We start from the raw sequence: 25,115 nt of genomic DNA, 5'->3' as shown, positions 1-25,115 counted from the left end.
AATAACATTTCTTTAAAAACACTGTATAATACAGAGCAGACCAAATCACTGGTTTTATTGTTTGTACTGCTCATCAGTTAGTGTGTGAAAATTGTCCTGGTATTTTAACTAAAGTATTCTATTAATCTTGAAAGAAAAAAAGGATAAGATTTAATGATGCTTTTATCTTGGTAAAGAGGAGACGAATGAGGAATACAGAATTATATCAGTGATGAGCAAGAACTAGCATCAAGTGCTATCCATTTGGAATAATAAAAATATAATTAGTTATCAGACATTGTACTAATAATCACAGACATGACCTTACTTGTTTTAATCCTAGTAACATCACAAACTACTGTTCTCTGGTGTTATGTATATCTCAACAGCAAGGTAATCTTAAGCACTATAATTATTTCCATTTTGCTGTCTGGAAACTGAGGTCAGACAAGCATAATAAAAGATTATAAAGCCAATAAAAGAAAAAGGCTGGAATGAACTCATTTACTTAGTTCCAGAATCCAGGTCCTAAGCTATGATAGGGTATTGCTGCATCTCAGATAATTATTGTCAACATGAGTATGGAAAAACTACATATATTCCAGTAGATGCACTGGGATCCCATTTTAACAGCTCATTGGAATATGGGTTCAGATATCCCACAAACTGTATCATGTCCCTGACAAAGCTTCAATTTCACATAATATCTAGGAATCACTCTTTGGAAGATTGGGCATATCTTATTTTTCTTTTGATTCCTACAGTTCCTCAGGGTCTCACACGTATCAGCTCATCCACAGTCAAAAAGACACTGTGAAGATCCCGCATTACAGGGTTGGACAACATGGTATGTTTTATTTTTGATCACCAGAATAATAAAGCTCATTACAATTATAATCTCATGAGATGAGCAGGAATTTTAACTATTTTCTTCAGGGCTACACCTTAAGTTCTAGAAGACTGTCTAATGCATAACTAACAGGAGTTTAATAAATACATGCATAAAAAATACACAGCATTAATTTTTTTCTTTGTATGCATATAAACTACGCTACCAAATCATCCAGCAGAAATTCAATTATACATAATTATACATTTACTCTTTTGGCAATTTTAAAATTCAGAATAGCCTGGCAATTTATTTCAGAAAATTTACATGAAATATCCAGCCTTCCACACTTATATTCCAAACTGCAGCTTCATGGGATCTCCCAACTAAAACAACTACTTAGGCCTGAAGGACCACAAAATAGCTAAACGTACATTTCTCCACACTGCTTCTTCTAGGATTCTTTACAGTGGTAAATTTTCACTGAAAAACTGGCATTAAAGTTCAGTAAGTAGGAGATCAATTTCATTTGAATTTATAACTAAAGACTCTTAACTGACAAAGAGATGACAAAGTATACATGGTGCTTCCTTTCACAGATGACATCAAATTTTGTTTTCAGGTGAATGAAAGGGGTCTCCAATCTAATTTTGTATGTAAATGAATGGTTTCATTTAGCAAAAGAACATTTTTTTCACAGGATATTCGGCCAATAAGAAAATAAACTTCAAACTTACACTAAAGTCTTTCAACACTATTGTTAGAGTACACACTAAAAAAAAAAAAAAATCTAAATGAACTTTACTAAACTCAACTTATGCTGAGAATCTCTGTTCCATCCGAAGTAACCAGGGAGAGCTTTAAGCAGAGCTCTAACACATCGGTAGAGAAGTCATGAGTTGAGTTCCAGGTTATAGCATAGTACCTTTAGCTAAATAAAGACTAGAGACCTTCTAAATTCATATCTACTACAGAATTTTAGCTCTATTTGCACATCCTCGGTAAGAAGACTCAAGCTGAACCTACTTGAGCTTAATATTTGAGAATTTCTTTTAAAACTAAATATTAAATTTTCTATTTTACTAGTATTTATCTTTCCTTAATACATTTACAAATTTAAGGAATGCAATGATGTCAAACTTTTAAAAAAGATTTACAAAAATAATTAGTCTCAAGTTGCTATATTAAAATCAAGTTACTGTATTAAAAAAGAGAAACAAAAAATTCATTTTACACTTGAGACAAAGAAAATTAAAATCTCCCTAAGTGTAACTATCACCTCTAGAAAAAGACATAATTTCAAAGTCTTATTCAAAAAGTATTTTTATTTCATACTGGAAGGTTTTGAGTGCAGTGAATTACTCTATTGGTCCAAAATAAAATTAGTGGGACTTACTACTAAATGTTCAAAAATGTGGACCTTCAAAAATGATGCACCAAAGACTCTCCAAGAGATTTCTGCTAAACGAATAAATGAGGTATGAGGTATGAGAACTGTATGCAAGCTGGATAGGTAACCTCCTTTTCCATGGGACCTGCTTTATCTGTGATGCTAAAACTCTAACTTGCCGGGATACCAGAATTTGGCTCTCTTCAGCTTTCTCATCCCATTCAGAAGTATGCTTCTGAAAAGGAAGAGTTACAAAATGAAGAGTGAAATCCAATAAGCCTTTGTCTCCTAGTTCTTTGAGTGCACTTACTCAAAATTTCAGATGAAGCCAGGAAGAGTATTCGGCATTACTCTGGGGATCTGACTGCCTATGGTAAGCCCTTTCTTCCAGGTCAGTTGTAATTCTCCTCCCGAAGTAAAGGGAAAGACCACGTCGGCTGAAGGCAGTTATCTTCCAACTGCTATTAAGGCAGTGTTTGGAGCTAATTATAAACCTGTAATTTCTGAAAAAAAAGAAATATACAACAAACAAAAACAGCCCCCCTTCTACAACAATTTACATAATGGCAACCATGATATCTATGTAAGAGACATAAGAGATTCAAACAGAGAAAATTTCAAAATATCTGAAATGGGTAAGAACATAGTACCCCCATGGGACAATCCGACTGTCAATATTCATACACAATGAAGGACACAAGGTCACATACAAATCACACACATTTTAAGAGGAGATTTAAGGGGAAGAAAATTTTTTATAAGGTAAAATCAAAAGCTAGAAATATGTTCAATCAAAAAGCAGAAGCTATAAAAATAAAGAAAAAGTTCTGCTATATATGTATTCTGGAAATAAAAACCAGGCTTCTCATATTGGAGATTATCCTATGAATGAGTGACTTTTAAAATTTTTACAAGTTAATAGTTCTGTTTATAAAAACATAATAAAATAAAAAAAATATGTAACAGAAATTTATATATTTGGATCATAATCACATAAAAAAGCTAAAAGGGAAATACACCATTAATGGTGGGGAGACAATTTTTTTACTGTTATTTCCTACTTTACTGAACATATATTACTTTAACGATGTAGAAAATAATCTACTTTAAAAATTTTTTCATGTTTCTTGTAACATACTAAAATTGTAGATTGAGAATCTATGTTAGCTGATCCATAACAAGGAGTTAGCTTTATTCATGGAAGTATGGATCGCTAAATTTTTTAATTTATAGAAACCCCAAGTATTATTGAATACATTCAGAAAATCTTTGTAGACATACGTAGTTAACAGGTTATTGACAAATGATAACAGTAGAAAAACACAGTATGCCTACTTAAGAAGAATATACGTAGTAAATTTCTATCCTGTTTATTTGTTTAAAAATTTGAATGCTCTAATACTTAAGCATCTCCAGAGGAATGGCATACTGTAATTTAGAAGCTATCTTTACCATTTCACTTTTTAGAATATGTACATACAATGAAGGAGGTTACATTAAAAACCAATTTTATGAGATGGGAGGGTCCTTGGTTAAAGCCCAAAGTGGATCAAAGTGGTGGGACTCGCACCATGGCCACGGAGATGTGAAGGCCCTCAGCACGCCTCCTCTGGATCCTGGTCCATGCTCGCCCTTGCTCTCCCCCTCATCCCCATGGAGGACAGAGCTGATCCAGAAGCGAAGCTGGCTATGCCGGCCGAGCGCTACAAGAACATGCCACCTGTATGGAGACCGTGACAGAGTAGGGCACCAAATCAAGCTGTCCAGTGAGAGCAACCTGCTCAGTGGCCTACTAGAATGTGGTCAGGGGCCACAGTTCTGCCTGGAGGGTCATCTCGAGCATCGAGCAGAAAATCAACACTTATAACAAGTTGCATCTGATTTAGGACTATCGAGAGAAAGCGGGAGTCTGAACTGAGGTCTAATCTGCACCACCATAGTGGAATTTTGGGGTAAGTATTTAATGGCCAACACAACTAATTCAGAGAGCAAGGTCTTCTATCTGAAAATGAAAGGAGGTTACTTCTAGTACCTTGCATGAGGTGATGATCAAAAACAAATGATAATGCCCAAGGAGCTTATCATTGATATAAGAGGCTTTTGATATAAGGAGGAAAGAGATGCATGCAACCCACACACCCAATTCATTTTGTGCTGGCTCTTTTAAATTTTCTGTATTATACTATGAGACCCTTAATAACCCAGAGCTTGCCTGCACACTGGCTAAAATGGCTTTTGATGAGGCCGTTATAGAACTTGATACAATGAATGAAGATTGGCACAAAGACAGTTATCTTTATCATGAAGAAGCTTAGACACAACCTAACATATGGACATCAGACCATGCAGGAGAAGAATGTGATGTAGCAGAAGGAGCAGAAAACTAACTATATACAAGGTGTCATTCTTCTTCCCCTCAAGAAACCTTTTACACATCTCCATTCCCCATTCCATTTGGATTTCCTATAGCAAAGAAACCATTCATGTGTATGGAATCAACTATTTATAATCTTTTCACAGTAGCTTTGGGAAAACTCCATTTCTTGACTTGTTTTGCCTCCTGGTGTGCAGTGACTGTAATAGAAAAGTATTAATAGCTTCATTTCTTATAAACACAAGTAACTCCCAAACACATATGTGAAGGACTAAAAATGTATCTGGTATTTAAGTAATCTGAACCAGTACTGCAAGTGACTGTTTGTATTACTGTGAAGATATGAAAATATAGTTAATTATAAATAGTTCTACATAACTTCTTAATTTCTACATTCACTCCCTTATTCTTCTTTGGGGGTTTCCTTTCAGTAAGCAACTTTTCCATGTTCTTAATGTATTTCTTTAGGTAGAAATCCAGAAGTATTAGATTGAATGGAAAAGCATTTGATATTTCTAGGCTAGGAGGGCAGGTCACAAATTGAAATGCCTCCTGTATCATATATGATGGAGGGCTTGTGTACTAGTGACGACTGGGAGTTTCCTATTTGTTCTTCATTTGCTGTTGTTTCACTTGACAACTTCCTTTCCCAATAATAATTCTTTTACATCTCCCGACTTTGTAGTTCTGGTATTCACTTTACTATGTAAAAGAAGTAGAATGTTGCTGCCAGAACTGCTTTTGACAAATTAAAGTGCATGCCATTTCTTACTAATAAAAAGGAGAAATAAATTAAAGTACACAAATCTAAGTCTACTATATAATGTTTTGTATATTATTACTTATACTCACTGTACTTCATGAATTTGAACATTCCTCCACTGAAATTAAAGACTAAATTAACACTCTAAACATTTTAAATTGATCTCCATGTATCCCGAAGGTGCAAGGATAGACTAATACATAAAACTGACATTCTTGTTATATATTCATTATAAGTACTACTTGATCTAACTGTATAATCCGTATATCTTATTTAGACCTCATAGGACCTTTAATATTTTTGGACTACTATAATAAATGACAAATTTACAAGGAAATCTGTAAAATGAAAAACAGGGGCTTGAAGAGCAATAGAAAAAAGTATTCAAATAACATCTGGGACGGTTGTTTCTGGTCCTCCTCCCATCACCACAGAAAAGCATAACACAAAACTCTGCCACAGAACTCAAATCAGACAAACTAGTGTGGCAGCTACCACAGTGGTCATCACTCTTTGGTGTATACAGAGTTGGGATATGAATACAATAGCATATATATCATGTTGAACATTGATGTACTAGTCATGGATCAACAATGGTTCCATCTATAAACTTCAATAACACGACCTTAAAATCAATATTCAATATTGTATTGATGATAGGTATTTTGAACTATTTCAAAAGGTAAAATTTATAAAATCCTGAGCATTGTAAATATAGGAGCAAATTCAAATTTATTCTGACTTCCTTTTCTATAAAGAATATTGAAAGTTAGCAATATTATTCTGGATTTACATTTGTTATATCTATATGCAATATGAGCACTAATTAATTCATTTATAGGCTTTAATAAACTTATCCATGATGCTAGGTATCTGCAATTTCAGGAAAATTTTTCTTCCTGCCAGTTTTCAATATATTATTCAAGTGTCTAGTAGACACAAAACAAAATAACGAATGAGCAATGACTCCCTTAAGAGAGAACTCCTTTTCTACACATAAGCAAATACCATGTAGAAATTGGGAAAATAAAGGATATGGAAAGGTATAATACTGCATTATCTTTCAAACACAGCTTTCTCATTAGACTTTCTTATTAGATGGATACTTCCATTTTTAAAGTTCTAATTATAGAATCAGTAATGAACAAAAGAACTGTTCATCTCATTAAAGTCCCATAATTGAACTCTCTTCTATATATTTGATGAGGGATAAGAAGATATTTTTGTCCAGGTTGTATATCTCCATTAAGAAAACACCGATGTAAAACAAAAAAACTAATTTTCTATATATTTGATGAGGAGTAAAATATATTTTGTACAGGTCCCATATTTCCATCAAGAAGATATAGGACCTGTACAAAATATATTTTACTATATATAATGCATTTCTTTAGGTAGAAACCCAGAAGTAATACTAGTGGGTAGAAACCCACTAGTAAAATAGAGTAATTTTACTAGTGTAAAATAGGGTAATCCTCAGTCTTAAATATTTCTCTAAAAAAATATACTGTTTTTAAAAAACTGGAAAATAATTAATACCTGTGGTCAAAGAAGCTTGAAAAGATTATTTCTCTGTGGTAGGAAAACAGAAACAGAAAGAACAAGGGCAATTATACTGTCAAAGAACACATTTACTTCTAAGAGATAAAACCTTAAGAATGATGAATCCTTAAGACCACAAGAACAAAGTTTACTAGTTACTATAATATTGTTTTAAATCTTTTTACTGTTCAAGGGATTTTAAACAAATGTAATTGTACTTCCAATTTTCTGTTCATTAAGATAGATATGTAAGATGATAAGTAAATATAATGACTCTAAAACCAACTTCATTGTTTCACAATATATAATGAATAAAAAGTAAAATGAAATGAACATTTTTCCATTCTCAGACTATAAATTATTTCACTTCCGTGACAAACATAAATGTTCCTTATAATAGTTCATTCCTATAACAGTAGTTCAGCCTATATAATCTTGAAATAGAACAACATATTCGTACGGCTTTGAGTTATATAAATTTAATATTATTAAAAGAAATTTGAAAAAAATACTTTTAAAATGCTAAATATGAAATATTTACTGACTGGCTATTACTATTTCTTTTCTTTTCTTTTTTTTTTTTACACAATGGCATTACATTACAGCCCAGAAAATTTAGAGAACATCAAAAATAGCATTTTGCTAACAAACCGATAATTTAACATAAAGCTAGTGAACATTAGCAAAAAATTTCAGTCTAACTTTAAATTGTAAAGACAAACTGCATTACAAAACTACAAATATATACAAGCAAATGCTGAAATATATATTATGCCCTACTTTGGATATACATTTTTCTGTGCTTAAATAATGCAATTATTTTGCTTTTTGAAAAAGTATAGAAAAGCATTTTAAAAGAAAAAGTATTTTAACTCTCTATAATGGTTATATATACGGGTGTTATGATAGCAGTCATACAACAAATGTTAATGAAACATTTCCAATAAAATGACAAAGAACATATGAATTTTAACATTTGAGATCTAATCATCATCATCATCATCATCATCTCTACTGCTACTGTGAGTCATAATCCACTCCCTGTAGACCTGAATTTTCTGTAAGCATGGTAAAGGAAAAAAGAAGCACAAAGGTTAGTTAAGTAAGGTAAATTGCTTGGAAAACATGTAAAATTATGAAATGTTCGAAGAGTCAGGATAATTTTGAAGCAGACTTCTCAGTTTTGAGTAAGATGGTAATTATGGATATAATATTCCATAACTTAATAGACCTAAGACTAAACTCTAATGGTTGCTACACTTAATGTATAAAATAGTTCAGTGTGTCAGTAATGTACTCTGTGAATATATTAGAATTATTCTATTTCTCTAGTAGGCAACTTTAATTTACTAGGATGCACCATAAATAATGTGCTACTTCCTAGATAGAAAGGTACACAATGAAAGTATATTTTATGTTTAATTATATATTGGCATATATAATTTAGTGAACACAGAACATTGTTTTTAGAAAATTAAAAAAATAAAAGGAGAAATATTTGAAACTATTAAATAGTTTCTAAGGGCACCACAGTTAAATCACTTAGATTAAATCTAAGCAGATAAGATTTTAAATCCTATTTATATATTGTCTACTTCTTTTCCACAGTACTGGTATTTGTATATTTTAAAGTATTTGCTAATAATACAACAGAGTTTTGAGCCAAAAAAGCACCATTACCACCAAAGCAACAATCAATCCATTTCTTATACCTGTAAGAGAATAATGCTAATCACAAACATCCTAAGGCATCTGGTGAGTTCCTATAGGTATTCCAGCTAATACTGTATTTAATGTTCCTGCTGAAAAACAAGTAATGGCTGACAAAGATTTTGAGTTTTTAGTCATTTAAATAGCTCTTTTAGCCATTATTGCTAAGACTGGCCTAATAAAAATAATATACGTCCTTTAAAATACAGTCAAAAGTCATGACCTTTAAATGCTAAAGTTTAAAGCTTCAGAAAACAATTAATGAAGGTGTAGAATAAATTTATGTTGGTGAAATCAAGTTATCAACCATGAGCAATGTTTGGTATTTCATGGCTTTCTTCCATATTATAATCTGTTCCCTAGTAATGTGGATATATTTCTAAACTCTCCTCACTGTTTATCCTTACTTCCTACTAAATTTATTAAAATAGTTTTTCAAGAAATATTTTTAGTTTTTTAAAATGGTGTTGGATTCAGTCCAGTAAAATGCAACATGTTGGAAATGCAACATATTAACTGTGTTCTGAAAAGGAAGGTGGGTACTAAGAAGAAATAGGTTTCAACTATATGAACCTTTGGTTACTTCTGCAACATTTCCATCTTTCACAGAGTGATATACTGTGATCGTAGAGACTGTACAGACTCTTACTAGATTGCCAGCTCTAGTCCAATATGGAATTATTTTGATACTTTTAAAATATTTAAACACAATGTAAAACTACTAAATATTGCACATTAACTCAATGGTTATGCTTTACTACATTAGATGGAAGTATATTTTATATAAAATTATATACTCTGCATGTAGTGAGCAAAATATTAAACATGACAATATTTAAAATTTCAAGGTTATATTTTCAAATGTATACAACATAATAACTGGTTTGTTTTTAGTATTCCACATCGAAACCACACAAACTACTTTAAATTGGTATATTTAAATTGGTATAGTGGTATATTACCTACACCATAATCCAGATTTTTAAAAGTCCAATTTACTAAGTAAGAAAGTTGTCTATACAGATAAAATACTCTACCTTCAAACTGTCTACTGATCCAAAAGCTAATTTTCTTTACTAAAAGATGATGGCTTTCATGTGAACTGCTTATCAAATTCCATGTGGTTTTAAATAGACTACACAAGCATAAAGCAAAAAGAGGGTTATGGCTATTTGAACTTCTTTAAAAGAAAAGCCTAAGAACCAAAGAATTCACAACAGCAATGGTCCTGATTTTTTTCCTTACCCATGCCTAATTGGACTGAGCACTATATCTGGTTGATAAGTTACTAGAAGTGTGATAAAAAGAAAGAAGTACCCTAAACAGAAATGGTTTAATTGGCTAAAAAGTACCACCAACAATGAGGGTACATAGGCACAACGGCTTTCAACAAATTTACCAAAAATCCAGTACAGAACTAAGAATACCCTATAAAAAAAAATCAGATTCACTAAAAATCCTGTACAAAAAAGTTACCAATACAAAAGCTTTTCTTTGTATTCAAAATATTGAAACAGCTGTACGTAGTTTGTAAATTTAAAGACTAAAATCTACTGTTGGCTTTCACGTGCAAAGTCATGCATTAACTGTTTTCATATCAAACTTTTGATGCCTGTAAAAAAGAAAAAAAAATCTTATAGTAAATAAATGTACATGAAAACCTAAGTAACTATAAGAATCTTATAAATGGAATTAAGCAAAACATAAAGAAGCTCAAATAATTTAACAAATATTTGAAGCATTATATAGTTACCTTTAAAAAAGCTAACTTAACTGAATTAATTTATAAGATATTTCTTCACCCACCTGTAACATTTGATTTCCAGTACCATCCCTCAACCTGTAAGGTCTGATAACTCCATCTTCATTAAAGAACCGAGGGGGTCGCAGACTCTCCACTTCATCAGAAGTCTCTGTAGCCCTAGATGGAAAAAAATACAACTTGATTTTTAAAATTATTTAAAAAATCCTAATAGACTTTAAATTGCCACTACTAAAAAGGATCTTCTTTGGATAAAATAAGACTGTTACATAACCTCTCATTTTCAAATCTGTTTTTATGACACAAATAATGTTAAGTTCTCTAGAAAAATGTAGAGCTGTAAAGAAGTTTGTTTACAGAGTCTCTTGGACTCTTTGTAGACAATAACCAGAGAATCAGCAAATGATTATTGATTTTTCATTTCCGACAAGATTTTTATATTCTTTTTCTTTTCCTGTGATACTATCTAGTTCCTCCACAATGCTAAATACAAGAAAAGATTGCAGGCATCCTGTTTCATTTCTAACTTTAAACAGAAAGCTTCTAAGAGTTGTCCATGAAGTACAGATATTAGCAATGGTTTCTCTTTAAGGGAATCTTTTGTCAAGCCAGGGAAGTTCACTACTCTTAGTTTGCTTATCATTCTTTTGTTGTTGTTATTGTTACTGTTTTTGAAAATGGGCAATTAATTTTAAATAAAGATTTTTCCTCTGGTCATTTGATGTAATCATATGGCTTATCTCCTTCAACCTATTAATGCTATATATCAAAATACATGGTTTTTTAATGTTAAAATACCCTCACATTTCTACTTGGGCTTGATATGTATTGTTTGAAATACATATATGCACTGCTGAATTTGGTATTGTAATATTTTATTTAACATTTTTGACTGTATGGACCTATATGAAAATGGTCCATTCGTTTGTTCATTCATTTAACAAATATTCACATTCAATAAATATTTATTATATACAAACACACTTGACTGCATAACATATCCACATGTATAGACACAGACACATGGATAATTTTTCCAATTAAAAGCAGAGATTGGCAAAATAGATAAAAATATGATCCAACTATATGCTATCCACAAGAGACTCACTTTAGAGTCTAAGAAGTAAGTTGAAGGTAAAGGGATGGAAAAAGATATGCCACATAATAGTAACCAAAAGAGCTGGAACGGTTATACTGAGATCAGAAAAAATTAGACTTTAAACAAAAAATTCTTATTAGACACAACATTTTACCATGAGCAAAGGGTCAATACATCAAAAAGATACAGAAATTGTAAATATATACGTACTTAACAAAAGAGCCCCCAAATATATAAAACAAAACTGACAGTACTCAAAAGAGAAAAAAACAATTCAATAATAGTAGTTATCCTAATATCCAACTTTCAATAATGAATATCAAATAGACAGAAGATCAGCAAGGAACTAGATTTGAACATTATTATCCAACTACACCTAACAGTCATCAACAGAACATTCAATTCAAAAACAACAAACTATGTGTTCTTCTCAAGTGTAGATGAAACATCCTCCAGGACAGACTATATTTTAGGCCATAAAACATGTCTCAATAAATATAAAAGTACCGAAACATACAAAGCATGTTATCTGACCACACAGAATAAAATTAGAAATGTTTAAGAAAATTTGGGAAATTCACAAATTTGTGGAAAGTAAACATCAGAAACCTAAATAACTAAAGGTTAGAAGAAAAAACCACAAAGGAAACTACTTTGAGACAAATTAAAAAAACAAACAAACAAATAAACCAAAACTTATGGGATGCAGTAAAGACAGTGATCAGAGCAATATTTATAGCTGTGAAAGAGAATATTTAAAAAAGAAGACCCCAAAATAGATAATCTAACTTTACACCTTGAGAAATGAGGAAAGGAAAAGTAAAGTAAACTTGAAACTAGCAGAAATGGGGAAATAATAGATTAGAGCAGAGATAACTAACATAGAAAGTAGAAAAACAAGGCAGGGAATCAATGGAACCAAAAATTGGTTCTTCGATAAAGTCAACAAAAATGACAAACCATTAGCTAGAATGACAAAGAAAAAAAGAGAGATTTAAGTTGAAGAAATAGACAATTGGATTAGATCTATATCAAACAGACTGAATTAGTAATCAAAAAACTTACCAGAAATAAAAGTCAAATCCAGATAGGTTCACTGGTGAATTTTACGAAATGTTTAAAGAAAAATTAACACAAATCCTTTACAAACTCTTTCCATTCTACTTGTTAACTCTAATATCAAAATCAGGCAAAGGCATCACAAGAAAACAACAGACTAGTTTCTCTTATGAATCTATAAACAAAATCTTCAATAAAATACTAGCAAACTAAATCCAGTGGCACATAAAAAGGATTATACATCATGAACAAGTGGGATTATCCCAGGTATGCACTGTTGGTTCAACATATGAAAATCAGTTAATCAATTAATGTAATACATATATTAATGAGGAAAAAAATATTAACTTAATTGATAGAGAAAAAGCATTTGACAAAATTCAATATCCTTTCATGATAAGGCACTCAACAAACTCAGAATAGAAGGAAACTTCCTCTACCTAACAAAGGACATTATAAAACAAACAAACAAACAAACAAACAAAAAACATACTTAATAGTGAAAGAATGAAATCTTCCCCCCTAAAATCAGAAGCAAGACAGACATGTCTGCCCTAGGCACTACTATTCAACATTGTATTACAGGTTTTAGCCAAGGCAATCAGGCAAGAAAAAGAAACAAAGGCATCCAGATCAGAAAGGAAGAAGTAAAACTACCTTTATTTTCAGATATGATGTTATATATAGGAATCCCTCAGGAATCCACAAAATAACTACTAGAGATAATAATTTGGTAAGGTTGCACAATACAAGGTCAAAATATAAAAACTAGCTGTATTTCTATACACTAGCAATATACAATCCAAAAATGAAATTAAGACATTTATAATAGTAACCAAAATAATAAAATACTTGGGAATAAAGAAGACATGCACACTGAACACTGTAAAACATCATTTAAAGAAATTAAAGACCTAAATAAATAGAAAAACATCCATTTCATAGACTGGGAGACTTAATGTTAAAATGTCAAAAATCTCCAAACTGATCTACAGATTCAATACAATCCCTATCAAAGTCCCAGCTGTCTTTTTTACAGATATTGACAAACTAATCCTAAAATTCATATGACTCAGAAAAGAAACAATTTTAAAAAAGAACAAAGTCAGAGGACTCAGACTTCCTACTTCAAAACTTACTACAAAGCTACAGTAATCAAAACAGTGTGTTATTGGAATAAGGATGGGCATATAGAAAAATGGAAGAGAAGTGAGAATCCAGAATAAGCTCAAATTTATAGTCAACTGATTTTGGAAAGGGGTACCATGACCATTCAGTAGGAAAAATATAGTCTTTAGCACAAACGGTGCTAGAACAACTAGATATGAACAGACAAAAGAATAAATTTGGATCCAACCTGTCTTCATATACAAAAATAAGTTAAAATTGATCAAAGACCTAAATTTAAAAGCCAAAACTTTAACTCAGCTAGAAGAAATTGTAGGTGTAAATCTTCATGGCCTTGGACTAGGTAATGTTTTCTTAGATATGACACAAAAAAGTATAAGCAACTAAAAAGATACAGATAAATTAGACTTCATCAAAAGACACTACCAAAAAAGCTAAGACAATACACAATTAGGAGAAAATGGGGTTTAGTTTCCTGAGTTTATAAAGATGTTTTACAACTCAACAATAAAGAAGATAAGTGACTCAATTAAAAAATGTAAATGAATCAGAACAGACATTTCTCCAGGGAAGACATACAAATGGCTAATAACAAATGGCTAATAAGCACATGAAAAAGTGCTCAACATCATTAGTCACTAGGAAAAGCAAATCAAAGCCACGATGAGATATTACTTCACACCCAATAGGTAAGCTATTAAAAAAAAAGGCAAAATGGAAAATATTTAGTGTTAGAATGTTAAGAAATTGGGAACTTCTACATTTTTAGTGGGGATGTAAAACAGCACAGGTGCTATGGAAAACATTTTGGCAGTTTTTCAAAAAGTTAAACCTGGAGTTACCGTATCAACCCAGTGATTCCACTTTTAAATACTACAAACCCAAAGGGATTGAAAATATGAATGTTCTTAGCAGCAGTGTTCATAAAAGTCAAAAAAGTGGAAACAACCTAAGTATCTATCAGCTACCGAACAGAAAACCAAAGGTGGTATATCCATACAATGAAATATTTACCCATAAAAAATGAAGTTCTCATTTATGTTAAGCAACATGAATGAACTCAAAATTACTCACAATGAATTCAGGCTCAGCGCCACACATCCACTGTATGATTCGCTATATGATGTCCAGTAGGGCAAATTCATAGAGCAGCAGCAGAATAGCAGTGGCTGGCCATTGAGAGTAGTGGAACCAGGAGCACCGCTGACAGGTAACAGGGGTTTTACTGGGGGTGGGATTAAATTGTCCTGAATTAGATGAGTGGCATGCTTTGTATAACCCAGAACACACCACAAAAGCCACCTCGAAATGTATACTCTAAATGGTGGGGCTTTTTTTTTTTGCGACAGTATGTGGATTATATCTCAATTTTAAATAGACTATATATTAGAGTGTTCAAAACAGCATTATAGATTATGGGGTTATATGGGAGGGGGGTAGATGTTGTTATAAAAGGGCAACACAAGGTATTTTTGTGGTGCTGGAATTGTTTAGTATCTTGACCGGTGGAGAACACATGAAAACACACGTGTATAGAATTAGTGCACACACAAGCAAATGAGTACAAGTCAAACTGGGGAAATCTGAATAAAATCGGTGGGTTGTATCAATGTCATACTGTGACATAATACAATAGTTTTGCAAAGTATTACTATTGTGAAAACTGGACAAAGTATATGTAGTGGTTTGAATAGTGGATCCCAAAGATATCAGGCCTGAATCCCTGGCAACTCTGAATATTGTTTTACACGGTAAAGTCTATAAAGATGTGATTAATTTAAGGGTTTTGAGATGAAGTGATAATCTTGAATTATCTAAGTGGGCCCTAAATACCACTACAAGTGTCTTCATAAGAGAGAGACAGAGGGAGATTAGGCATACAAAGGAGAAGGTGATGTGAAGATGAAGGCAGAGACTCATGTAATGTGATCGCAACAAAGAAGTGTCTGCAGCCACAGCAGAAGGTGTAAGAGGCAAGGGGCAAACTCTTCCCTCTAGCGGGAGTGCAGTCCTGCTGACACCTTGATTTCTGACTCCAGAGCAGTGAAAAAACTACTTTCTGTTGTTTAAGCCATCAAGTTTATGATAATTTGTTCCCACAGCCATAGGAAACATAACAGTGTACAAAAGATCTCTCTGCATTATTTCCTACAACTGCACGTGGCTCTACAATGATCTCAATTAAAAAAAAAAAAAGACTACCACATGCCAAGCAATATTCTAAGTGCTGAAGAAACATAAGAACTACTGTATTCATAGAACTTACATTCTAGCAGGGGACAAATAAACAAGGTAAAATGAACAGTGTATTAAACTGTGATAAGAGCTAAAGAGAGAAAAATAAAGGAGAGAAGAGCAATATAAAGTATCTTGGGTGGGGGTAAGGGATAAACTAAAATTTTAGGGTGGCTATGGTAGGCCTCACTGGGAAGACAATTAAGAAAGTGACCATGCTGACAATAGAGGAAAGAGTATTTTAAGAAGAGATGGGAATGATTCCTCTGCTGTAAATGCCACATTTGATTTCCTAATTAACACTCTCATATAAGATGAATGGAGGAGGGGGATTTCTCTTTTCTCTTAAACAATAGTACAAGCTACGATGGTCTGTTTCTTGGCTTCTGGGACACTACTTTCTTCCTTATCCCCCTTACTTTAATGTCTGTTTCTTTTCAGTTTCCTTTGCTGGGCCCTCATTTCCCCAACTACTAAGTGCTGGTGTGACTAAGGGCAAGTCTTAGACCTTTTGTCTCTTTTCCACTCTATTCCCTAGGTGATCCTATCCAAATTTATGGCTTTACATACTCTATTACAGGCTCGAAGAATCACAGATTTTTAACTTTAGCTTGGGCCTTTCTCTTGAACATTAGACTCCTATACTCAGTAACTACTTGATGCCTCCATTTGTACGTCTGATAGTTTCAACCTAATACATTCAAACCCAAACTTCTAATCCCCTCTTTTCCTAAAAGATGACAACCCCATCCTTCCAGTGGTTCAGATAAAAAATTTTAGAATTAACCTTGATGATTCTCTCTTTCCTATCCCACAATCTAATTTATCAACTAAGCCTGTTACCACTACCTTCGAATTACATGCAGAACATGAACCCTACTCTCCAACTTTTAGCCTATATTGGTCTAATCACTACTATCTCTCACTGATTATTGCGAAAGCCTCTTAAGTGTTCCCCTATTTCTGCCTTGGTCCTTTTGTGGTTTATTTTCAATGTAGCAGTCAGATCACATCAATCCTTTTGTTCAAAATCTTCCAAAGGTTTTTTTCTTTTTTTTTGTCTTACTTTAAAAAAAGGCCGAAGTCCTTATAGTGGCTTATCAAGCCATATATAATCTGATCCTCTGTTCATTCTCCGATAGCACCCTTTCTAACTTTCTCCTTTGCTCACTCTACTTCAGTTCCACTGGTCTTGCTGTTCCTCAAACAGGCCATGCGTATTCCCACATCAGGGATTTTTACTTGCTGTTCCTGCCTAGGAGATTCTTCTCACATGGTTCACTCCCTTACTTAATGTCTCTCCTCAAATTTAATCTCACCAGTGAAACTTTCCAGAACATCTTATGTATAAAACAGCACTCTTCCTCCCCACCAAGATCTCTTTATCTTTTACTCTGCTTTGTCTTCATAAAATTTTTCACCATTTACCATGTCATATATTTTCAGTTTACTTATTTTTTCTATTACTCTCCCACTAGAATGTAAACTGTATGAGAATAAGGATTTTGCCAGTTGTGTTCATTTCTGGTTCCCTGAGTGATTAAAATAGTGTCTAGATACAATATGCTCCCTAAAATGTGCAGAATCAATAAATATTTACATGTGTGTATTAGATCAAGCTTGTTAACTGTGTTCAAATCATTTTACTTACTTTGTCTTCCTGATATAACAATTATTGAGAGAAATGTTAGATTCTTCCACCATCATTGAAGATTTGTAAAGTTCTTATAATTTTGTCAATTTTTGCTTTACAAAGATTGAGTCTATTATGAGTACAAGTTCAAAATTTTTATTATCTTCTTGGTTAACTGTTCTTTTTATCTTATTTATCTAATGCTTTATTTTGGCATAAGGTCTGTCTCATCTAATATTATACAGTAATTCTCTTCTGTATATATAGTGTATATACATATATTTATATGATATACATAGTATATTCTCTTCAGAAATTATATTAAAATGCTTAAAGTCAATCATTACCTTCTCAGATTTTCTTATTGTTTTTAACATTTTGATTCTAATGTTGTTTTTATACAGTTCAATTAGATTTATCCACCAATTTATATTCTTACATTGATTTTTGTAACCCACTTCTTTCTGCTTCCGATGTCCTTCGTAAGTACAACCTTTATTAGTTCTTAAGTCTTATTTTTCTAAAAATGTTTTATTTTGCCCTTAATCCTTCAAGGTAACATAGTTGGGTATAGATTACAAGGTTTTAGATAAATATAAGGTTATTCTAGCAGTTCTGGGCAGGCCCCTGCATAGCTCTCTATATATTTTGAATTCCTTGTATTTCACGACTTTTGAGCTTTTCTGATGACTATGACTCAACACATTATGTTTGTGATACTGAAATTACAGGTAGAAAAGACTGAACCTTTTTTCCCCAATCTTACTTCTAAATTATAAACTGGAAACGCTCAATTACGGTAAGAAGTATGAAATACTGACTTAAGAGGCACAGCTCATATGATGACAATACTTACCCCTATAGAGCGGGAAGCAAGAGAAAATATGAAAGGAAACAGATTTGGGAGATATAAACCCATCTACCATTCTAAATTAGGTCTTGTTAGCAAGAATTTAATCAAAATTGTTGTGTATGTTGCAAATTTCTAGAATGAAGGTCACAATAATTTAAATACTAAATTTCAGTCTTAAGCTAAATTTAATTTGGAGGAATAGAGGCCATGTTTTTAAATTGTGGAAAGGAAGAGAAATAGGGGAAAAAGACGTAATAATCTCATAACAAAATAAAATCATAAAGGAAGGGTGAACATGGCTGAGTTTGAACCAGGAATACAAAATGCCATTCTCTGTTTCTCGAAAAACAAGACAGAATATATTTGCTAATTTTATAAGTGACATATAGCTTGCTTTACACTATTACAACGTATTTTGACGCAGGCAGTGGAAAAGCTTGCTTGCCACACCTTTCCTGCCAAGGTTGCTGGGAATGAACGACTAATAAAGAAGAAATCTATTAAGTAGAAATGATGCAATGGCAACAACTTTAAAAAGTATCAAAAGGAATCAGGAATATTATATGCCACTTGCCATATTACAGGATTCCTAAGTGCCTTGAGCAAACACCATGCTTATTTCATTTCTCATAATTTAAGCATTTTACTCATATCCTACATCAAAGAAAATTTACCTTTTTATTCCCTGAAATGTACTGCTAGCCATGTCTATGATGCCTCCAGTTGGTCTTGCAACTGCTCCAACTAAACCTTTCCCAACACCTTTAAAGAAACCAGTTGCTCCTTCTTTTTGGGCTCCTAGAAAGGAAAAAAAGACAAAGTTTTAGATAATTAGATCAAGAATGAAAATAGAAACAACTGTGAAAGACTTAGTAATATATATCACCCAAAGGAACCATTATACTTGCCTTTGATTGGTTTGGTAACGATTCCTGTTATGCCACTTACGAAACCCTAGAGGGAAAAGTACGATTAAAAATTTACAGTATTTTCACATGATGCTTTAAAGAACCAAGTCTGGCTTACAGAAAAAATAGAGAATCTGCTTTCTAGATACCATAAGAATTAACATATTTCCTAAGCACTTTATTTAAATAGAATGCTTTTGGAGGCTACTGACATATTTTATATAGGTCACAACTCACTGTTCCTGCAACATCCAAATAATACATCCAAAAGGAGTAAAATTTATATGTCCATTTCCTTATTCACAGAATGTGGCTTTAAAAGGTATTTTCTATGATGTTAAAAGATATTTCCTATCATGTTCACAACACTGGGAAATGTCTTACAGAAACTAAGCCTTTTCCTCCACGAGTGATGCCTTCTCTGAGACCGGCTGGTTGCTTATTCATGGCTTCTCTTCTTTTCTGTTGGTAGTCTTCATCCATGGTCATGGCTGCTACTCCTTTAGCCACAGCACTGGTGATTTTGGAGGCAGCACCAGCTAATCCGCCTAGCGGAAATTATAATATCTTTAGTAAAAGCAAATATAGCATTACTTCCTAGCATAATCATACTTGGGAAGCATTCTGTTTCTTACCAACAGCTCCACCAACTAATGCCTTCAGTCCTAGTGCCATCCCCTCAACAAACTCTTCTGGACCTTGGATGGCTCCCTAGAGGGCAAAAAATAATAACAAATAAAGTTATGTTTACTTTTAAAGGTGAAAGTATTGATATAAATGAGAAAAACAGAAGTGAGAAAAATGTCCCAGAGAAAGTGACAGAAGTCTCAGAGATATTTCATGACTTTGCAGGTGCAAAGGATAAAACGTTGGAAGTTAATCCAAATTTAGAAAGGAGTACAACTGTACACCAAAGTATACGAAAGATATTTGTTATATGAGAAGGCGAGCATGAACTATTTTTGATAATTAAAAAAATAAATAAGAACACTTTAGTTCTTAATGTAGCTAATGTTTTAAATTATAGTCTACAAAATAAATATGAGTTTTACTTTATTTTTCATTGTCATGTATACCTATAAGTGAAAGTAGAAGAGTTTTGGATGTTTTGACAGAAATATTTCAGGGACAGACAACAATCATAACTTTTGCTACTGATTAAGACTGCTTTGCACAGTGCCAGGTTGCGTGATTATTTTTACTGTCCCACACTATTGTGCAAAGCAAAACTGTCTGTCTATGGTAATCTTCCTTCTACTATAGTGTAAAGTTTATCTACTTTTAATATTCCAACAGAACTCTTAAAATTCAGGATAGTTTTGTATTTTTGTAAAGTCTTCAGTTTTAAATTTTGAAGGAAAAAGGTAAAAATTTCCCCCAAATTTCTCAAAAGCTCTTACTATTGTTCGCTGCAAAATAATGTCCTTGTGTTGTGTCTCCTAAAATCTATTTACACTCACTACTCAAGTTAACAACTGAAATGCATCATTATTCAAAAGTATTAATGTGATATGTTGTACAATGCACAGATAATGATTTTACCTGGTAAGGTTCATAAAAAAATGCTTCTACGCCTTCGGAAAATTCTCTAATCAAGCCAAAGGGATTTCCCAAAACTTCAAGTCCAAGAATGAGTACATACATCTGCCTAATGGCCTAAAAATGAAATATGAGCGTTAATCAATTTGGATAATCAGAATTAATATTTTTTCTTACGTTCAGTACACACATCCAGTTTTTCATGCTAACACCTCTTATCACCAATTTCAGTACCTAACATATATATCACCTTATTTACCACCAGTCTTAGTTTTTAAAAAGCAATTTGGTGTTAAGAGTATATGAAATGACATATTTACATAAAACATTAGAATATTCAAAATGCTTTCACTTTTACAACTATGTGTGACAGTTTATAGACTGTCATTTTATAGACTGTAGAAACACACAGGTCAAATGATGCCCAGGGTCACATGGGGGTAACCTGAGTCATGCTCGGTGATCTGTCCATCATACAACAGCTGTCTCAGATGCTCTATAACTTATATCATAAAATACAGGAGAATTTGCAGATGTAGAAAAAATCAATTAAAACATTTAGCACACTCAACAATTTAATTATATTAAAGGTATCCTGTGTTCATCAGTTACCAATAGTTTCCCCTGAACCTATTTTTTTCATAAGTGTGGTGAATTACTTAGTTAATGTTTTATTTAAATATTTATGTCTAGTCCGTACTGATCCAGAAAAGAGTTCAGTCAGTCCCTAAAAAACACAGGAGAACAAAAAACTGAAATGGTGGTTGGGCTCAATTTCTTTCTACAATTCTGAAAATAAAAAACGTTTTAATATTTTAAAAACGACTATTAATTTTGTTGCCAAATCTGCATCATACATGTACAGACACATACGGTTTCACTATTTTCACTATTTTCCATTACTATCCCTTTGTAAAATAATCTCAGACAAACCTGTTTTGAATAGTGTCTTATTACTTCAGACTGTAGTTCAGATGTTGTATGAAACTGATAGTTGAGTTCAAAAAATGCAAGTCTGAAAAACAACATATAAATGTATAAACAAATATATATATGTGTGTGTATGTTTAGAGAAAGTTTTTAATATTAATAAATGGTTTTATTTATTTTAAATTTTTCTCCAAATCTTTCCTTTTAGTACATTTTTCCCATGCCAATCAGAAAATCTACTCTCTTACATACATCTCTGCACATTATGGTCAAAGAAAGGGCTAAAAATCTGATAAAAGCTATGGATTTTATCTCCAGAAAAGCCACTAATATACACATATTTTCCACATTATTTAGGGGATTCAGAGGCCCCTTGGATCCCATGCATGGACAGGAACTTATATTTGTCAACTCTGTGTTATCATAGCATGCAAAGAAAATGTTTGATACAGTAAGGTAAGTAGAAGAGGGTGCTGAAGAATGGCCAGGGTTCAATTGCTTCAAGTCCCGCCTGATGCTGACAGCTTGATGAGTCAAGGTAAATTTATTTATAACCTATTCTCAACATAGATAGACCCAAATGACAAATTAGGATGTGCTATGTTAGCAGATAAGACACCAACAAGATCAAAAATCTCATCTTATTCTAGATGTCTTCAAACCTATGTTCTTTAATTTGACTGTTACTCAACTTTACTCAGATTGAGGTATCTTTTACTGGACTCATTGATTCTTACTAATGTTCTTAATGACAGGTCTATGTGCTACCTGAAAAGGTCACACTCATCTAAAGTCACCGCTCAGACTCTTTGAATCTCTTTGGTCAGATACTCTAATAGCTTCCACTATGATTCATATTAAAATGTAAATTGTTAACTATAACATTTGAACTGATCCCTTCATTTTCCCCTACCATGAGTTTGAAGAGTCTGGATCCTATAAGCCTTGAAGCTACATCTTTTAAGCATACATCTTTGGGCATACACAGCTTCTTAGCAAGCCTTCCCTCGCCCAGACAGGCCTTAAATGATGTGTAAAATTTCATGGCCACTGTCCCTCTTTCTTAAGGAAGTTATTTAGTAATTAATCTGTTATTTAATAGTTAAGGGTTGACAGGTATATGTTACTTAAATTATATTCCATTTAACAGCAAAAACCATCTTTTGCCTATGATCTGCAATGTATTCTGTAATTTTTCACTTATAAAACTTTTAGGTAATATATAAAATGAATTTTTCATCAATTTATAGATATGAATATTAAACATACTTAAAAACTACATCTTGCACATCTGTAAGAGTGGCACCAATGCTCTTCAGCAAAAGATTTAAAGAACGAACTGCGATCAATCCTTCATGTTGTTCTGAATCTTTAGTTTCTTCTTTACCCGAACTCAGTGAAACACTTAAATGCAACTAAAGAGATAGAGATAAATATTTAAGCCGCTACTTCATGATGACAATTTTAACTTTTAAAAGTCAATTTTATTTTAAATTTACTGTACCATAAATAAGATTATCAGAATTATGACAAAATTAATAAATGGAAAGTTAAAGGAATTTAAAATCTAATGCAGCTCTTTTTAAATTTTAAATTCAGCAATGTAAGATGGTATATCTTGTTCGATCCAACTCTTTTGGTAAACCTAGGAAAATATTAACTTTTAGACACTTAATAACAATAATCTAGTAGTTGAAGTTGTTGAAAATAACTCAAATATTTCCAAAAGTGAATGTTTCAACTACAAGAATTAAGTTAGCAGGATGAAGCTGCTTAAAAAGCACTTTTGTATTTTATGCATACACATCCTGTACAGATAGTTGCATAATAATTTTCTTCAAGTATTATGTATGTAACTCATAGAGACTTTGTGTTAAGAACTTACATTTACTTCCATTCAATCTTCAAATCTTAAATCAAGATTACTTTATAAATTAACTTAAAACTTATATACTATAGTTAATAGTACTATAGTTCATATTTGAAAGTTGCTAAGAGAGTAAATCTTAAAAGTTTTCATCACAAGAAAAAAACTTTGCAATACTATAATACTGTGACAGTTGGTATCTAAACTTATTGTGATGATCATTTCTCAGTGTATTCAAATATTGAGTCATTATGCTGTATGCCTGAAACAAATATAATGTTATACATCAATTATAACTCAATTAAAAGAAAAACTTACACATACATCATACACAAAATTTTGAAAGCTCTCAAAATTTAGGACAGGACATAAACATATAAACAAATGCTTATATGTAGGTAGCTCCACTATTATTTCCATCTAATGGTAAAAGTTACAAGAATAAAAGTTTTAAAAGATTATTGCTTTATTTATATTTATAAATGTGAAGTTACAGAATTTATATACTTTAAAAAACATAATTTTATTACATCCCCCCAAGAGATCCAATTTGTTATTACCTAGATTATCAAGGATTATAAAAATAACTTATTATATTTTCCCCCTACCTTGAGAGGAGATATATGAAAGTATTCATAGAGACTGACTTGTGATGAATCTACTAATGAAACTGTTTTATATTCTTCTTGAAAAGCTTCTATATCTTTATGAAAAAGTTCAACCTATAAAGGAACATAAAATATTAAAAATTTAAAGGACCTATCTTTATGAAGTATTTAAGCCAATAATAGCTCACAGACTGCAGAATACTCCCCTATAATATCCAGATTCAACATTATTCAAGTTTGGAAAGCTACTGCCTCAGAAGGGAAACTAACATCCCTATTGTTAGGAAAGTTCTGGCTGTCACGCACAAACTGATAAGCATATCTTCTATGTTTCCATCCAATCCATTAAAGCAGTGGTCCCCAACCTTTTTGGCACCAGGGACCAGTGCTCCTAGGAGAATCTAATGCCTGATAATGATGAGAATCTAATGCAGTGATGCTAGCGGTAGGGAGCAGCTGCAACAGGTGAAGCCTGGCTTGCTCACCTCCTGCTATGTGGCTGGCTCAGTTCCTAAGAGGCCAAGAAGTGGTTGTGGCCCAGGGGTTGGGAACTCCTGCATTAAAAGACACTAATTCTTTCCTTCTGTGACTACAGATTTTATTTTCAAAGGCCACTAATCCAATCTGTCAAAACTTTTTTAGAACTATATATTTTTAAATACAATTTTTGTCCACTTCTAGCTTTTTGCTAAATGCCTTGCTGATATCTCTGGTGGCCAGTAATATAATTGAAAGGGGAAAGCATTGAAAATAATTTTGCACAATATGATTAGTGCTTTCACTCTTGATAATCAACACTACTCCTCCACTCACAAATCTAAGTTACTTCTATGTGTTGAGCAATATCCTAACATTCACATTTTAAACTATAAATAAAAACATCAAAATGATAGCCTTTTTAAAAGTA

The 25,115-nt window shown here is 32.4% G+C and overlaps 1 protein-coding gene and 1 pseudogene across 3 annotated transcripts in view; one reads left to right on the top strand and one right to left on the bottom strand.

The window, feature by feature from the left end:
* The window catches only part of VPS13A (vacuolar protein sorting 13 homolog A), a 179,043-nt gene that overhangs the window by 16,653 nt on the left and 137,275 nt on the right, over positions 1-25,115 (bottom strand). Inside the window, exons 60-69 of one of the 3 annotated variants that reach the window (XM_039845293.1) lie at positions 24,209-24,322; positions 23,003-23,148; positions 21,737-21,818; positions 20,807-20,920; positions 19,900-19,975; positions 19,649-19,812; positions 19,265-19,310; positions 19,031-19,154; positions 10,394-10,508; positions 7,433-10,199 (exon numbers count right to left, since the gene is read on the bottom strand). In XM_039845293.1, coding sequence (XP_039701227.1) covers positions 10,185-10,199; positions 10,394-10,508; positions 19,031-19,154; positions 19,265-19,310; positions 19,649-19,812; positions 19,900-19,975; positions 20,807-20,920; positions 21,737-21,818; positions 23,003-23,148; positions 24,209-24,322 — 996 coding nt within the window. In that variant the 3' untranslated portion in view covers positions 7,433-10,184. Of the gene's footprint in view, positions 1-7,432; positions 10,200-10,393; positions 10,509-19,030; positions 19,155-19,264; positions 19,311-19,648; positions 19,813-19,899; positions 19,976-20,806; positions 20,921-21,736; positions 21,819-23,002; positions 23,149-24,208; positions 24,323-25,115 lie in introns of those variants that run through there. The other 2 variants (XM_039845225.1, XM_039845143.1) reach the window with 2 other exon arrangements.
* Positions 3,822-5,101, top strand: LOC120603210 (14-3-3 protein theta-like; annotated as a pseudogene).

Source organism: Pteropus medius, unplaced genomic scaffold (genome assembly GCF_902729225.1).
Source record: "Pteropus medius unplaced genomic scaffold, Ma_sr-lr_union100, whole genome shotgun sequence".
NCBI classification, from domain to species: Eukaryota; Metazoa; Chordata; class Mammalia; order Chiroptera; family Pteropodidae; genus Pteropus; species Pteropus medius.
This window is presented reverse-complemented; position numbering and strand designations above follow the sequence as displayed.